General features: G+C 41.4%; 1 protein-coding gene across 2 annotated transcripts in view; it reads right to left on the reverse strand.

Moving 5' to 3' along the window:
- Positions 1–17,762, reverse strand: part of itgbl1 (integrin, beta-like 1) — a 37,404-nt gene that overhangs the window by 8,639 nt on the left and 11,003 nt on the right. For both annotated transcript variants that reach the window (XR_003834263.1, XM_029458703.1), the window contains exons 3-8: positions 16,268–16,414; positions 14,892–15,014; positions 14,124–14,264; positions 11,449–11,589; positions 10,028–10,174; positions 3,069–3,185 (exon numbers count right to left, since the gene is read on the reverse strand). Coding sequence is in view for 1 of the 2 variants with exons in the window: in XM_029458703.1 (XP_029314563.1) it covers positions 3,069–3,185; positions 10,028–10,174; positions 11,449–11,589; positions 14,124–14,264; positions 14,892–15,014; positions 16,268–16,414 (816 nt within the window). In the remaining variant the exon portion in view is untranslated. The remainder of the gene's footprint in view (positions 1–3,068; positions 3,186–10,027; positions 10,175–11,448; positions 11,590–14,123; positions 14,265–14,891; positions 15,015–16,267; positions 16,415–17,762) is intronic.

Raw genomic sequence — 17,762 nt, forward strand, 5'->3', positions numbered from 1 at the left:
ACTGGAAAAGTGGGTATCATAAAGTGATGTTTGTGGTAATAAACGTGGAAGATGGATCATGTAAGCAGTTAATGAGGAGCACTCCAAACATGACATTACTTTTGTTCTCTGGGAGACGGGACCGTTTGGGAGAACTTCAACCATAGATCCTTTGAGGGCCAGCAACAGCAGCCATATACTCATCATAGTGGTCAGCCTTTCCACAAGCACATTTCTACATGTATGAGCAGGACAAGTGTAATTCAAACAGAGCAGAGCCCTGTCAGGCTTAATTCTGCAGTAATGCCACGCTCATGAGGGTTGCCATAATCACCGGTTTCACACTTTTAAATACCATCCATGTCAACATTGTAATTATGTCTTGTGATACTGTACATCAGAGTTGACACTTTGGAAGTGCCTGAAAAACAGATATTTAAATCTGACAAGAAGCAAAATCAGTTGTTCACATTATAAACCCAAATATAATAGATATGTTTAACCCTCACATGGGCAGCCTCGCTGTCATACAACTGTCCAATGACATGAATGCTCACAATCCAAGAAACGTCAGCATCTCCACCATCCATCCCATATCCAATGCACACAGAAGGTGGCCAGAGCGGCCTGGAGAATGTATGTGTGTAAAGTGAACACGTTCGCTGCTCTCTTCTCCCGTTCTTTGTGTTGAACGACTGTATTATAAGCAAGGAGCCTGTGTCATTTCTCACTTCTCTCCTCTCTGTTGTCTGCAGTAAGGTCACTGACCGCACTGTACCCTGGGGATTGGGACATTTATTTTACTGCTCACTCACCATGAAGCTACTTTCTGTTTGATCCATACTCCTCACTCTGGGTGCCTGCTTTAGAGTGCCTTTAAGATTCAAAAAAAAAAACAATAACTTGCCCAGGCCTCTGAGTATACATATTTAATTGTCAGCTTGACAGCATGTCTGTGTGAATCTGTCTGTGTGTAACTGCGTAGGTGTTTGGTGCTCAGACAGGCTTTCCCCGCACGCCTGATGAAGAATTGTTTCTGGACAGCCCAGCACACAATGAACCCCAGTAATCCATTCACATAAATACTGCATCCCCCCCTTGAAAGGAGAAATTTACCCTCAGATGCTGCAATGCACCACTGTTACAAAATGGCCCAGCCGACCAAACCTCAGAGGGAGGCACTCACACATGCATATCTGTATGGGAGCCGGGTTAAAGGAATAGACAGACGATGTGTCAATTTAAAGAAGAAACACACATAGTTTGACCTACAAATGTTTCAGAGTGAAGCAAACAACAAGTGAAATCCCAGCTACTTGCACCTGCAGGGGGAAAAACTCCTCTCTGTTGTTAAGAGAGGTTTGGAAAAATCTGTCTGCACTCTGTTTGTATAATCGTTTGGGAAGCTCTGCATGTGTCATGTAGGTTGTATCGCTTTTGAAGAGCAGACTTCAGAAGTATGTTTGAATCTAGAAAACACTAAACTGTGTCTACTACGCTCAAATGAAACCGTGGAAGAGATAAACAGTAAAACTAAAAAGGAGATCAAACAGAGTAATATTACCTGAAAAGCCCTTAGATTGAGAATTATGTTTGGCTGAAAGAATAACACACGTTGTCAAAGAATAGAACTTTTCTCCCGTGGTTTTCCGCTTTTCCTCAGAAGCACCACATTGTTTAATAGCACCTTTATCTGATGTTCTCTATTCTCTCTGTCGCAGTCTGACAGCCGCTGCTGCTGCTGCTGCTGCTGCACAGGGAAATATCAATTTCAATTGAGCCTCTAATGTTTTAGTGCAATCTATCCACTACAGTGGTTGTGCCTAAATGGCTCAAATTAAGAGCACACACTTCTCCAAGACCTGGAACAGAAGCTTCAAAGGCTTGGAGCAATTTCTCTCAAACTTAGCTCAAGGGATTAGAGGGTTGTGGCTGCGGATATCAAAGAGAGCAGATAGGATCACACTGTATTGATCTTCAAATTCAGCGTCTGCTCCTGGCATAAATTCAAAGTGGGTGAGAGCATGTGTGCCCGTGCTGCACAAAATGTTCGTAGTTTTCTCTGCAATAATTAGGAGAGGAGTGTAAGTGTGAAATCCTATCTAGTACATCGGTAGATGTTATGGAAATATTGTTTGTTAAATGTAATAAAGGCAGTGTTCCTCAACATAGAAACACTGAAGTCATTTAAAATGATATGTTGCAGGGATAATTACATAAACTCACAAGTGTGGCAAGTAGGCCTATAGCGAGGATGGCTCTAAGTACTATGGTACCCATGAGCCTCAGCAGATATTGCTGTGGAGAGGGAGGCGACCAGAGGCAGAAGGCAGAGCCATTGCAAATTCAAAAAGCTTCGCCATTGCATCAGAATCCGAACATTTTAAACGGCTCGAGTTTCTACAAAGCGTAATCTTTGGCTCCCATGAGCATTGCTGGTGCACACAAGAACATCCTACAGTAGGTGATGTTACACTTGTCGGGTGCAATAGAGGATGTTCCCCCGACAGCAACATGAATAATGACCCTGAGGCAGCTGTTGGCAGTGTGAGAATAATGAACTGTACAACTTCCCATGCCAACATATGCCAATGACATCATATAATCAAAAACAAAAGTGAAAAGAATACACATTAAAAACAGATTATTTTCATTCATGTTGATATCTGTAAAGCATTTTGAACTCTATATTCATTCAGATGAAGCTTTTATAACTCTTAAACTCTATACGACAGGTCTGAGCTACTTGGAAAGATTGCAACAAATCACTCGTTAGTGCCACTTAAGAAACAATCTGTTGGTAACAAGCGGTTCTTGCATGAGGCCCGTCGTTTATGCCGAAGATTAACAGCACTTTAACTTGTGGAACACTGGATCCCCTGAAAATATACGCCTTCTCTACTCTGCACAGCTTGAACAGTCATTTTGAAACGTAGACTTGCCATCTGTTTATAGCCATGTTCTGTCAATCCCCTCTGCTGCTCACACAACTTGAACAGCCCTTAATGGCCACAAAGATTGGACCAATGTGTGTGTGCGTGTGCGTGTACGTGTGGTGTGTGCGCGTGTGTGTGTGTGTGTACTCTCACCTCCACAGACCTCTCCACTGATGTCCTCGCACTGACGGTCGTCACACTCACAGTTTTTTCCATGAACTCGATTGTCCCCAGGTGGGTAGCAAGTGCACTGTCCACACTGGCACTGACCTACAAAAAAACACATTTTCCCACATGTGAGCAGCGTGTCAGAGTTGTGTTGTTTAATAGCTGTTCAGTAGAATAGTCTTTCTTCCCTGAAGTGTGTCATATAATCCTAAATGTTATTTATTTTTTAGTCATTTGCATACCTACCGCAGATGAGATTTGAAACTAGATTTAATCTACTTGACAACATTCCCTCTAGACACACATGGGGAAATCTTATATGTAAATCACTCACTTTATTTAACACTCTCACACACTTCACACACACACAGAAATACACACACCTTCGAGAGCTTGCTATCCCACTTCAATCAGCGAGCTGCCAGTTAAGGAGGCCACAGGGGAAGTTACCGGGTGAGCTTGCTTTGCTAATGGTGAAGCTCATTAGAAAAACATAATCTATTCTGAACTATCATTGGAGGTGTGCAGCATACCTGCTCGTTGATCATTTAACAAGGCCTGTCAGAGCTACGGTATATGAATTATGGGTGTAGTGTAGGCCACACACAGATATTTGGAGGCTTGAAGGGAGAAATGCCTTCTCGGTGTATTTATATCCAGTTATGTCAAAGTAATAACCTGTTGAAAATACAATTACTGTACACATTTCTTTTTGCTTTCAACTCAGATGATTGGTTTGCTGTCTGCTCCGCTGTTCTGAATCTATGTCAAATATGTTATGCCCACACAAAGGTAAATGCATGATGGTCACCAGAAAGACAGGACAAGACAGGAACAATTCCATCCTAGGAATACAGAGTGCATGTTTTATTTCTATCTTAAATAGAGTTTATAAGAATAACACTGCATAATAGAAGACTTCACACACACACACACACACACACACACACACAGACACACACACACACACACACACACACACACACACACACACACACACACACAAACACAGAAGGGCTACAGTACAAACAGGTAAGCTGCCCACTATGAAAGCTAATTGCACAAAGGGAATTTCCCAACTCAGTGAAGGCGACATACAGAGTGCCTCTCTTTCTTTTCTCTCCTGTTTTTATTGACCTGAGGTGTGTCCTTTTTGCATCATTATTCAATCTGAGTGTTTCCCTGTTTCTAGCCCTGCTGGGTACATTTTGTGTTTGGTGCCACTAAATAATACCTAAAGCACATCATAATATAAATGTGTCTACCTTTATCTTGTGATGACTCATTGAGTGGAATTAGGGGCAATAAATAAATGAAAACATTAATTTGCAAGACTGACAGCGTCATCTAATGTGTTGTCCATGTCGCATCACTGTCACTTTTTTAGGACCACACACATACACAACCTCTCTTCCTGCTCCACATATAACATACCACCATCTGCTCTGGGGACTTAGTTACCCTAGCAACCACTGATGTCATAACACCCCTGCTTTATCGATTATCTCTGTACTTGTCAAACCATCTACACCGTTGTGCGTGTGTGTGTGTGTTGGCATGCGCTGATGTTTAATTTGTCATCCTGTCTAAGGTGACACAGTCACATCAGTGGACGCAAGCCTGAGATATTCTGCTTGTATTTGCATTAAACAGGGCACACATGTTTGAGTAAACACATAAGGGAAGTTGTGTGTTATCTCATTTTTGCCATTCTAGTAAGCAGAGGTGCAAGCTGACTCATGTTGCAGTGCAGCACACACTGGAGAAGGGGCTACAGCAGGATTAATACATTGTTAACTAGATGAATATTTAATCAAGTCGTAGTGTAGGCTTTGAATAATGGTCGATCAAGTTAGCTCCTCTCATCCCACTTTCTTAAGGGGCTACGAGGAGAGTGAACGCGAGCTTATACTAAGAGAAAACTGCTCTTTTCGTAGAGATGCAGAGTCGCAGTGCGAAAAGAGATCAGTTTGTTCAAACTGCCTACATGACTACATAAACCGACAACATCAATAATATTTCCATTTACATAAAATTACCTAGTGAAGTTTTGCTTCTTTTCCTGCATGAAGTATTCTGAGCGCCATGAATGTTCTTAACATTCAGAATACTTCATCCAGGAAGCCTCCTGTTCGCCTTCATGTCCGTTGCATAAACCTGAAGTCTCTGTAGAATAGCTTGAAGTCTGCGCTCAAAAGTAGAGAAAGTAAATATATATATATATATATATATATATATATATATATATATATATATATTAGTTGTAGTAGTTTGCCATATTTATAGTGTATTCAAATGTGTTCTTTATGTTGTGCACATCATAATGTGTATATACTGTATCTGTGTCTTCTAGAGTCGATATGTTTACTTTGTATTTTTTATTACTGTGCAAAGCCTGGATAATCTGCTGCTGGAATAGAAGAATGTTCCATTTTGAGATCAATAAAGTCCGTCCGTCCGTCCGTCTGTCTCTCTAGATGCAGGATAAGGAGATGTTGCTAGTCGTTTCTGCTACTTTGGATTTAATCCAAACAAATGATCAAATGTACAGGGGTCACAGATGTATTATTGACAAGCCCTCAAGTCTGCTGGAGCCGGGGCAGCTCTCTTATTACTGGTCCGACGGCAGACTGGCGCTACATCGCCTCTTGAACACCGAGTGATATTACAAGACAGGACGGGCCTGGGCTAGTCCGTTAGCATGCTAATGTCAGTAGATATCTCTGCAACACAACACACGTCTTTGACATAACACCAACACTGTTACCTCTTCGCACTCTGTTGACAATGGTAGTTCATTTCTTTAGGTTTTAAAACACAATTCTGGCAAAATCTTACAGACAAAAAACAAAAAGCAGATAGAAAATGGCTACAGCTACTTAATCAACTTAAAGGAGAAGCCCCTCATACATTCTGCAGTGCTAGCAGATCAACCATCAATGTCATCTGTGAGCAATCCAATCAAATCTCAAGGATTTTCCCCTTGAAATGAGTGATGAGGGATGAGTACGTACATACGTTACATTATACAAGCTAAAGACTACTAACTACCATTTCACTGCGCCGTTAACCCTTGTGACAAACTAAAAGTCGAGATATCTCAGACGGTTTCCATTTTAACCATGTTTTTTAATCTGTACCTTTCAAGTTTAAAGTAGAACAAAAACAAATTGGACTACCCCTTAAAAGGTGTGTGTATATGTGCCATTACATATGAATCACACACATAGTTAATGTCTACTAAAGGCCGCACTTCAGTAAGCAGAGAAAGGAATCCCAAGAATCAAGAAGATGTTGAAAGCAGGTGTTTCCTTGAGGAAATACCGCAGTGTAAGAAATGTGCTATGCACAAGCGCCGTGCCTCCACCTCTCAGGAAGAAAAGCTCTGAAGCTGCTGTTTCAAATTTCAAGGCTTTTCCGCTCAAGCGGCCATCTCTACCAGCTGCATTCAGCCATGCCTAAGTGATTTTCTACATCTGTCTCCTTCAGTTTCTGTCTCTCTCTCTCTCTCTCTCTCTCTCTCTCTCTCTCTCTCTCTCTCTCTCTCTCTCTCTCTCTTTCTCTCACTCTGCTTCCTTCACACTCTTTCCTCCCTGCACATCCTTTGCCATCCGTCGAAGCCTTAAAATAAATAAACTCGGTAACAGCAGTCGGATATATTTGCACAATATTCAAAATCCTGATCAGAATCTATTCCTCTAGGTGTATGCACTGCAACATGTTTATTCAACACTGTGCAGTGCGATGTAAATGTTGACATTAAACTGTCACTGGACCGATAGGGAAGGCTAAAACTAAATTTTGAAAAAAGGAATTTATGGATCCCATTAGTTGTTCTTCTTGCACAGGGTCATTTAAAGTTCCATTTTGTCGCAGTAATTGGAGATAATTTAAAGGAACTGCTTAATTAACTCTCCCGGCACAATATAATCTTTGGCATTTCATTATGTGAGGGGATCACCGTGCCTGCTCAACCCTATTGTTGCGGAATTGGCTTGAGGCCGTCAAAACCAAAATCTGTCACAATATGTAATGAACAGCTGATGTATTCAAAGGCAACCAAATGGATTATCGTTGTAGAGAGCGCTTAGCCGACGTTGAGGCTTCACGTCGCAGTTGCGATGTGTAAGCTTCGTTAACCGTACTGCTGTGAGATTGTTGTCAGCTCATGGTGACGTTAATGCAGTTGTCTCCGTGGTAGAAACCCTGCCCTACCGTATGTGTTTGAAGTGCTGAATCTAAATCAGTAGCTTTGCCATCCAGCGGTGTGAGGACTCTCTAGGGCCACTATAATAACATACAGTAAGTTTAGAGTCCACATGTCACCTCTTTTCATTTGGAACACGGCAGCGGCAGAAAGGTTGTGGATTCCCCGCTGACTTTGCCCACCGTCCAATGAAACAGGAAATCAATGCTTCACATTAACCCCCCACGATAAATCCGCCGAGCCCTGAGACCAAGCGGGTTGTGCTCCTTGTATTAACGTCCACCTCCGACTACATTATGAAGTTTATCGCTTTGAGACCAGCGGAATACAGCGGGCTTTACGACGCCTGTGGTTCAGGAGGTAGAGTGGTCGGCGGTTTGATCCCCGGCCCCTGCAGTCAGCATGTCGAAGTGACCTTGGGCAAGATGCTGAACCCCAATGGCCAACAGTGTGTGTGATTGTGTGTGAACAATGCCCCATACAGCACTGTAAAGCTGATTGATTAAGGTTGCTGCATCAGTGTAAAACGCAGGTACAAGAGATACCACAGAAGTGTGCACTGCATAGCACCTAGACAATTTATCTTATCATCTAATAGCCACAGCGTACTTTGGAAGAATGCAGCTCGTCAGTCAGTCAAGAACAATAGGAACGGGACCATTGTGCATTGTTACCTCTGCGGTGTGGGCAAAGTAGCTGTCTGGCAAGGTTATACCATCATTTTGGTTTTGCTTTTTGTTGTCAATTATATGGATGAATTAACTTGCGCCTGATGTCATTTCAAGTAGGCTGTACAATAGATTATTGACGGCATCTTTCTCTACTCAAATGTCATGAATGTGAACCCTACCTTGAGCTGATTGGATGAAAACACCACTTTGCTAGGCTGTCATTTGTCTTTACTTCCAATCACACAACAGCAATATGCTCAGAGCGATATCAGTGCTGATAAATGGCACACGTTTTGGCTTACTTGGCTCTAAATGTGAACTTAACTTCACCCAAAGTGTTTTATGATATTTGAGTTTACTGCAGTATATTGTAGACGTGGCCAGGGGGGCGTTTATGTCCACCGCCTTTAAAGATTAATGAGCGCAGCTTTGCAAAAGGTGAACAATTTCTCGTTTTGGTTGAGAAGCTTTGGGCTGTGTACATTTGTAGTTCAGTAAAACCCTAATAACTGGTTTAAGCATCAGTTGATGTAGCAGTTGAGCAGTTAATGTGCAGACTGCATGTTTCATGTCTATTTAAAACAAGGTTTTAGCCTCACTAAACTAATGTAGTTAGATTATGGGTGTTTTACTGCTGCACAAAACATTGTAACTATGGTGGGTAATGTATTTTAGAAACATCTCTGCGACACAGAACTGTTTATAGTCCACACTCTGCCCGCGCATTCGTTTCGCGACACTGGAGTCTTCGTTCATAATGATGATTTCAAGTAAGTGGCTTTGGAGGGAGGACTGAAGGGACGGGCTCGTCAGTGGTGCCAGCTTGGTGACTTTCAATTTAGCAACTTTTGAGCTAGTGCTGCTTTCTACTCTCATTGGAAAAAGAGTTGGCAACACTGGGCTGGGATTTTCGGTTGGATAATCAAGCTTACTCTTCTCCAATGCTACTTACCCAAAGCTTTAGGAAACAGAACTTATAAAAAACAATGTTGCTACCGTTTCTTTATCCATAATGAAACAGTTATAAGCAATTGTGGAGAAATGTCCGGATATTGCATAATTAACAGACAAATGGCCTCCATCGCCCTTAAATATACTCCATTGTTTTAAATGTATCTATTCCCCCACTTCCACCTTACTCTCATCAATCAACAGGCCCACGGGTGCATGTCAAGGGTTCATGACTGGGAAGCACAACCTGGACTTTAGTTTTTGTTAGCATGGTTTACAGCCTCACTATCTGAGCCTAGTATTAGTATTAGACCTTCCATTTGGGTGCTCCCTAAAGAAACAAGCTTCATTTGTCAGGAAGAGCCACTAATGAAGCATACACTGAAGTGTAATAAAACACAACACATCGACTCACGGCTTCTATTGAGAGAGAGGTTCCAGCAGTGGCTTACAGGCGTACGTGCAGCTTAAACATTGGGTAGGTAACATTTGAGCAATAATCAAGCAAGAGTAAGTTTATTTATTCACCCGTAAAACCCAGCCCAATGTTGCCAACTCTGTTTCAATGAAAGACATTTGCGGCATAGTTCCTGCGACAGCCAGAGAAAGCTGATTTCTTTCTTTTTTTGTGAGAGCCTTTGATTTATTGATTGCTGTCAATATGTGAAGACTATTTAAAAGGAAATATAACAAAATAAATGTTTCTAAAACACCAAACCTAACTTTTATCTCACACACGCACATAAACGTGCATATATATATATATATATATATATATATATATATATATATATATATATATATATATATGAGCACAAGCGCACATAACACAAACATAAACATAGCTTACATACAGTATATAAAATAAAACCTACATGTGTAGGACACGTGCTACACAATAAATGCAGTAGTTGCTATTTTTTTTATCTCAGATCTTCTTTAAAGATGCTATCAGATTTAAATGCAGGGCACCCTGGGGCCTTTACAGCCCTCTTAATGATGGATTAAGAGATGTGAAACACGGGATGTGGCCTATTTTACACCAAGAGGTGAGGACAGAACGCAGGCCTGCTGCAGTAACCATGGCAACAGGAGCGGATGGAAAGACCAGGTACCTCGTCCGAAGCAGGGCAAATTGGACGTTCCTCGACACTTCTTCACACTGCTCTCCAGAGACAGGGAGCAGGACAGAGGATGCTCACACTTCTTCCCAGCCCATCCCTCCTTGCAGTCACACCTTCCGCAGTTACACTGGCCATGACCTGCCGGGAGGAAAAGAGGAAGCAGAGAGACAGTGGAGGGTTTGTTCAAGGAAAATTCTAATAAGCGTATTGAAGTGTGGGGGGGGGGGGGGGTGTAGCATTGAGTGAAGAGAGCACACTGAGCAGAGTGGAGAGTTGGATGTTATGTAGCAGAAAAGAGGGCAAAAGGGGAGCTAGTGTGAGAGGTAGAGAGAGAAAGGGGAAGCGAGGGAGGTGGTGAAATAAAGAAGGGGTATGGCCTCCTCTTAGCTGCTGGATGACCAGCGTTTATTATACCTGGTCTGATCTGGGGGATAGAGAGAGAGAAACTGAAGGAGAAAGATGAATTTTAAAACATTAAGATGTGAATGGTGCATTTTCTCGAACATTGAATTCAATAATAAAATATGCATCAAACTGTGCATATGATAGGATTCTAAGATTGATGTTCTGGTAAATAAATTATTAGTACACAGTAGCGCAGTGATAGCATCCATCATAATTTGCTCATTAATCCTTTAAAGAAACAGTAAAGGTTATTCCCACCCTCCCTAGTTTATTGTTAAGTTACATAGAAAGTTCACTGTGAGGGCTGCGAAACTTGCATCTGAGTGTTAGAAGCAGATGGAAAGCTTTTGTTGGGATGCAAGGAGCTGCAGTTATTCAAAGGTGAAGGATCAATATGGTAGTGACAAAAACAATATTTTATACCAGTAGTCGTACATTATACAAGCCGGTTCTCGTATTAAGGAAGACTTTAACACTTCGGGAAATATGTCCATGCTAAATATGTAGCTGGAGCCAGTTATCTTATCTCAGCATAAAGAATGGGAACAGCAGGAAACAGCACAACTGTACAGTAAAAACGACAAATCGCTGTTTTACGGGGTATTATGTGCTGGACTATCTTTTTGTCTGGGAATAGTTACCAAGCAACTATCTGAGACTCCATGAAGTTAGGGGTCCCGGCAAAGAAATAGTCCTGTACATAAACCCCTATACAACAGCAAATTGTCATTTGTACGCTTTGTGTTACCTTTTGAAACAGCCAGGCTCGCTGTTTTCTGCCGTTTGCAGTCTTTATGCTAAGCTAAGCTAACCCGCTGCTGGCTCCAGCTACATGTATTTAGCGCATGGACATGTGAGTGGTACCGATCTTCTCATCTAACTGTCGACAAGAGATCAAATAAGCGTAATTTCCCAAAATCTTGAGCCACTTTTTAAACTATTTTTTAAAGAGGACTTGTGTAGATGTATTTCATACAGGTATGTGAATCCATAAAGTACACGCTGACCTGTGCAGAAGTCATCTGTGTATCGGTCGTAGGTTGCATGACAGTTCCTCTCATCGCACTCACAGGTGTCTCCATGAATATCTCCCCAGTCGCCAGAGGGATCTACATCGTGACAGTTGCACTCCCCACACACACAGGTCCCTAACATCCACAGCAAACACAACCGCACACACACATATACTGTAAATTCACATTGTTTTTTGTCATACAGTCCAAATAAATCAATCATGTGAACTGGAAATAAACAAGCAAAACAATGATGAATATGACTCATTGTCTGTGAAAGGACAAACAAGCTTCTCGCTAAGGTTTGGGTGGGGGTGGGAAGATTTAGTTTTCTACTCTAGGCTGCATCCAACAGGATAAATAAGTTCTCCTTCTGTCTCACTTTGTCTTCCTTTATCTATGTATCCGTCCGTCTGTCTCCTTCTCATTTGATTTACATCTCAGCCAGGACAGCAGCTGGGCAGCAGCCGGGCAGCAGCCAGTGGAAATCCCATTTTCTCTTATCAGCATTGACAGAGCATGGGGGACCCCAGGGGAGCCAGGCCAGCTGGCAAGCCTGTGGGCCGTGGCTGGCACCATGTCTGGCCCTTGTCCCTAGGTTCGGTTTCCCTTTACCACCCGTACAACCCTGGAGCCCTTGATTTATAGATCCATGCGATCCTCTGCGACACTGTCTGGCTTCACCGGAGCAGTTCAGACATGTTCTATAATGGTCTAAAACAATCTTTCTAAAAAGCAACCTCCCTCACCATACAAAAGGGGAATCATTCCTCTCTGTGTGCCTCATGCAAGCATATCATTTCCGAATCAAATTGTTTTGAGCAAAAATTATACATAGATGCACGTATTTAGCCTCCAGCATCATGTGGCTGTTGTCATGTTGACAGCACGCCAGTTAATGTATTATGAGCTCAACTGAGGAGGCTAGGTGAACCTAACAGACGGAGGGGTTTAGCAGTTTGTTGGAATGAAACAGAGTCATTTATTTAAGCACTGTCAGTCACTCATTAATTTGAAAGTGTGAAGAGAGTAGGAGATAAAGGTCAGTGTTGAGCAAAATAAAGGAGAGAGAAGGAAGATATTTCACATTCTCACACAGACACTTCACATCTCTACATCTATGCAGGTTGATGAAATCAAATCAATCCTCTTATGTAATCGGCGTCCCTGATCCATCTCCTTTAATCACCAGGAATTATCTTCACAGTGCTTTTAAGGAGGATTAATTCAGAGCCAAATGGTTAAATACCATATTCGGAATGGGAATTGAGAATCGTTTCCCATTAAAATCAGGAGCACATTTTCTGACTTTCTGAGAATTGTGTTGCACAGTGTTAGTTCCAGAACAATTATTCTCTTATTGTTGTTTTTCTCAATCAAATCTTTGAGATTTCCTGTACATTGTACCATTAGTTTTTTATTTATTGAAACAGTTTAGCTGTTTAACAGAGAGAGTAGGAAACTTAATCAAATCTGTAAAACCTGCTTCATTCCTACAGTCAAACAATGTATCAAAAATGAATCAATGAGTGAATCAATGAAGAATTTGATTGATAAACGCTGTGAAGCTAATAGAGAAAGCAGATAAAAATGATTGATTTGAACTGAAATTGACTTCTTTTTATTGCAATCCTTTGTTATTTTCTTTGGGTAACTCTTGGAACTGTAAAGCCTTTGACTGCCCTTGTTCTGTACATAAGAGGAGTACAATGGGCTACTACGCTATGAACACAGTCGATGGTTGTTCACGCTCTGTCAGCTGTGTACTTAACCATAAATCACGGGGCTCTGTCCATGCAGCCTACCATTTAGCCCAACCACTTAGCCAAGCCCTCAGCCAGTCCACGGAAATTAATTTTAGATAGATTTACTGAAGTCCCGCAGGATCACTTGGGCTAGGTGAGTAAAGCTATTTCTCTGACTGCCTGTTCACCAACCTCTGATAACTTTCAGTGGAATGTACACGAGGACTTCTTCAACTATTGTTTTCTCCTTGTTTTCTTCTTTTCTGTATTTCCCTTGTTTTTTTCCACCCCGTGTCTCCATCCATTTCCTTATTCTGGATGTAAAAGTGATTATTTTTCCTCTGTGATAGTCAGATAGCAGAAGACACTCTCAATTGGGGGTCTCTTGTCATACATGCTGGAAACTGTGACAGACCAAAGATTTATTTAAATCTACGTTGTGTATCTATTCCATTCATTTCTCCCCCAGTGTTTCACTACAATGGGATAATGTATGTTCCTCCATTGAATGACCCCAGATAACAGGAACAGGAAATGAACCTGATCCCATTTACATTGTTTGCTTCCTGTTTCGTAGCAACAACAGTTCAATTTCACCTGTCACAGTTCAATTTCACCTGTCACTATTATGAGGTGGACACTAATGGGTTTTTGAAGCTGTAGTGACAATTAACAAATTGCAGAACTTCCATGGCATACTTATCATTTCACTAGTTATATATATATATTAGATATATAAATATCTGCATAATGGCTGTTGAAAAAAAATAATATTTTCCATATTTGTTATTATTTAGTAAATATTAAACATTTTAGATGGCAGTATCATATTTAAAATGTGTTCTGATAATATAATCAACAATCACAAAATAATTGTACTACAAGGACTGTATGATATTCTGACGTTGAAGCAGGTAAACAGACCTCTGTTGCTGCAGATCTTGCCGTCTGGAGATGTGCATCTCCGCTTGCTTTCCCATGGGCTGATGTCACACTGGAATTCACATTTGTCTCCATGCCAACCAGCAGCACAGTAACAGTTTCCACAGTAACACTGGCCATGGCCTGGAAGCAGATCAGAATGAACAACTGATGAGTTCACCTTTGTTAGTGTCATAGATGAACAGTGAGTTAAACAGATGTATACATTGACTTCTTATTTATTTAAATGTACAGTTGTTAGTATTGTAAGAGGACTGTATACTGTTACTACAAACTCTAAGAATGTTTTATTTTTGCCAGCCCAAATCAGAAAAGATGGTCGTCTTTTTTTCTTTTTACATTTTCTTCAATAAAAATATCATATCCCTTCATATGTTTTACAAATACAAATGAACATGCATCATTTTAACATTTGTTACTTTTAAATGCCAATATTTGAGACTTGCTACAGACAAATGAAGGTACCTGTTCTTCTGGGCCCGATAAGAAAAGCCCATTATTCATGACTTTCAAGAGGAAATAGACAATGGTTAATGAACATTGACAAGCATGAGTATGACAATGCAGTCTGCTAGAGACAACAGTTCAACATTAAAATTAATGAACACATGAGGCTCATTTATTTTCTTATGTCAAACAGAGTGACAAAGATACGCAGTCCTTAAATAACCCATATGTTGAACTAAGGTGCCTGTACTTTTGGGGGGATGAGTGAGGGGGGGGGGGGAAGACAGGGTCTGCGGGCCATACCTCCACACACCTCTCCGGTGTCCTCATCCAGACACTCGCTGTCGTCACACTCACAGAAACGTCCCGTCACCAGACCCCTGTTGTCCTTATTGTCACACATGCAGCTCCCACAGTGACAAGTCCCTATTAAATATACCAGCTTTAGATACAGTTTAAGCTCATTGTGTTGGACAAGTTCCAATATGTGGGTGTGTGTATATATTGTGTGGGGTTGGTTGGGGATGGGAGGATGTGTGTATGTTTTGATGCCGTGCACTTTAAGACCAATAACCCAGCTGGTTTGCAGATGTGCATTTGCGAGGCACCGTCTGTGCATCATGTGGCAACGGATCTAGACTGTGTCTGACTACTGAAGGTGCTGAAGGTGTGTCTGTGCATGTGTGTGCTGCAGGCTCTTCCAATGCTGCTCTGCGGAAGACCAGACAGCTACATGCTGTGAAGACATTTGCATTTCTACACTCTCAAACGGACCACATACTGTACTGTACTTTCACAGACACACACACGTTGACATGCGGCCAGTGATGAGGTTAAGGCCAGGTGGGTGAGGTGCACACACTGGGACTGTGTGCATCAAATAAACTCTGGAATTATCAATGCTTACAGTTACTCAACATATCAGTCTTCCTATTCATGAATGAATGTATTAGTGTACCTGTGTTAGTGAAAGAGAGATAGTTTGTACTGATAGATATGTGTGAGAGCACATACTGAAAGAAATGAAATGGGTTTATACATTGTTACTAATGTCTTTATTAAGATTAATAATAATAGTATTCATGTTTGGTCAGTAATAAGCTATTAAAAAGGACAAACTCATACAATAATTTCGCTTGTGTATGAAAATGTAAAAGAAAGGACAAGTAAAAATACATATGAGTGAACAGATACAAGTAATGTTTAAGTAAAATAGTGTTCATGACACATATATAACATACTTAATAAACCCATGTATATAATAAATTAAATGTGATTTTGAATCAGATTTGTTCAGTTATTAATATCAGCAGATTTCACAAGCTGTCAACCTAAAGCTTGGTCTTTGTTAATGAATAAGTCTGAAAAGCATTTATAAGAATCATTAACCGTCCAATTTAAAAATATTTTATAAAGACTGAATTACTGGAAAGTTATAGCAAAAGCAAAATATAAAAAATGCAATTTTATGTAGTAGATGTGTGTGTATGTTGTGTGTGTATTTTGTATGTACACGTCTGTTAATAAGAAATGCTGGCTGTTTGTTTGATGCAGGTTGTTGTTATTGCTTCAGTGTACCTTTTATTTAACTGTGCATGTGCATGTGTGTGTGTGTGTGTATGTGCGCCTGCGTGCGTGTGTGTGTGTGTGTGTATGTGTGCGCGAGTGTGTGTGTGTACCTCTGTTAGAGCATACCACCCCCTGTGGGGTTTTGCAAAGCTCTTTGCTCTTCTTGCCGGGTAGGTTACACTCCTCCTGGAACTGGCAGGCATCTCCAAACCAGCCATCATCACACTCACACATCCCACAGTCACAGTAGCCACGGTCTAAAGGGAAACACAACACACCACATGCTGTTTCTCGAGGCTTAGAAACCTTTAAATTGCTCTCCAAGCAGGAGTAATGGTTGTGATGGCACTGCAAAATCAAATCTTTATATAGCCCAATATCACAAATTATACATTTGTCTCAGTGTGCTTTACAGACTGTACAGCATACGACACCCTCTGTCCTTAGACCCTCTGTCCTTAGACCCTCGCATCGCACAAGGTAAAACTTCCTAAAAGAAACCCCACAATTAAAGGGGAAAAATTGAAGAAACCTCAGGCAGAGCAACTGAGGAGGGATCCCTCTCCCAGGACGGACAGACGTGCAATAGATGTCGTGTGTACAGGATAAACAACATAGTACAAATATAACATTTGACAGAAATTATGTTGTGTTGGAAAAGAGAAAGTATGGATGAATCCAGGAAAATGTCAAAAAGGCTTCCCGGTATCCTGCAGAACCAGGGCAGCAGGCGCATCCACGATTCCTAATCCTGACGTAAACTTTATCAGGGGCAACCTGCCACATGAGAGAAACAGAAACTCCGGGGATGATGCCCCGGATGATGAGTTAGTAACATACATTTACATAAATGCATACAGATAGAGAGGGAGAAGAAGAGAGGGAGGGGAGTAGAGAGGAAGAGAAGGAGGAGAGCAGGGAGGTGTCCCCCGGCAGTCTAAGCCTATAGCAGCATAACTAGGGGCTGATCCAAGGCAAACCTGAGCCAGCCCTAACTATAAGCTTTATCAAAAAGGAAAGTCTTTAGCCTGCTCTTAAATATGGAGAGTGTGTCTGCCTCCCGAAACACAAACTGGAAGCTGGTTCCACTGGAGAGGAGCTTGATAGCTGAAGGCTCTGGCTCCCATTGTACTCTTAGAGACTCTAGGAACTACAAGTAACCCTGCAGTCTGGGAGCGCAATGCTCTAGTTGGTACCTGGAGTTAAAGCATTAATTTGACTTCCCTCGACTTCTAATTATTGTAATAGACCAATTGTACTCACAAGTGACTACGCTTTGATGGATTTGAAATATACATTTCCTTTGAGATGCATCCATGTACGTCTTATTTGCAATAGTAACCTTTTTGTTTCAAAAAGTAAGGATGATAAACTCGCTTCTCCTTTAATCACTCAATGAGCGCGTCGCCTTGTTCAGTGTTCAGAGGACCTACACAAGAAGTTTGGCGTCACGTCATTCTGATGGCCATAGTCAGCAATATGAAAAGCAGGAGGCAAATGAATTCTGTTGACAAGTTATTATGAATGTTGCTCCCAATGCATTTAGCAGCAAGGGGCCTTGTATGTCACACTCAATCATTGTCCGGACTCGTTCATCATGTAAGT

Source organism: Cottoperca gobio, chromosome 21, assembly GCF_900634415.1.
Source record: "Cottoperca gobio chromosome 21, fCotGob3.1, whole genome shotgun sequence".
In the NCBI taxonomy this organism is placed as follows: Eukaryota; Metazoa; Chordata; class Actinopteri; order Perciformes; family Bovichtidae; genus Cottoperca; species Cottoperca gobio.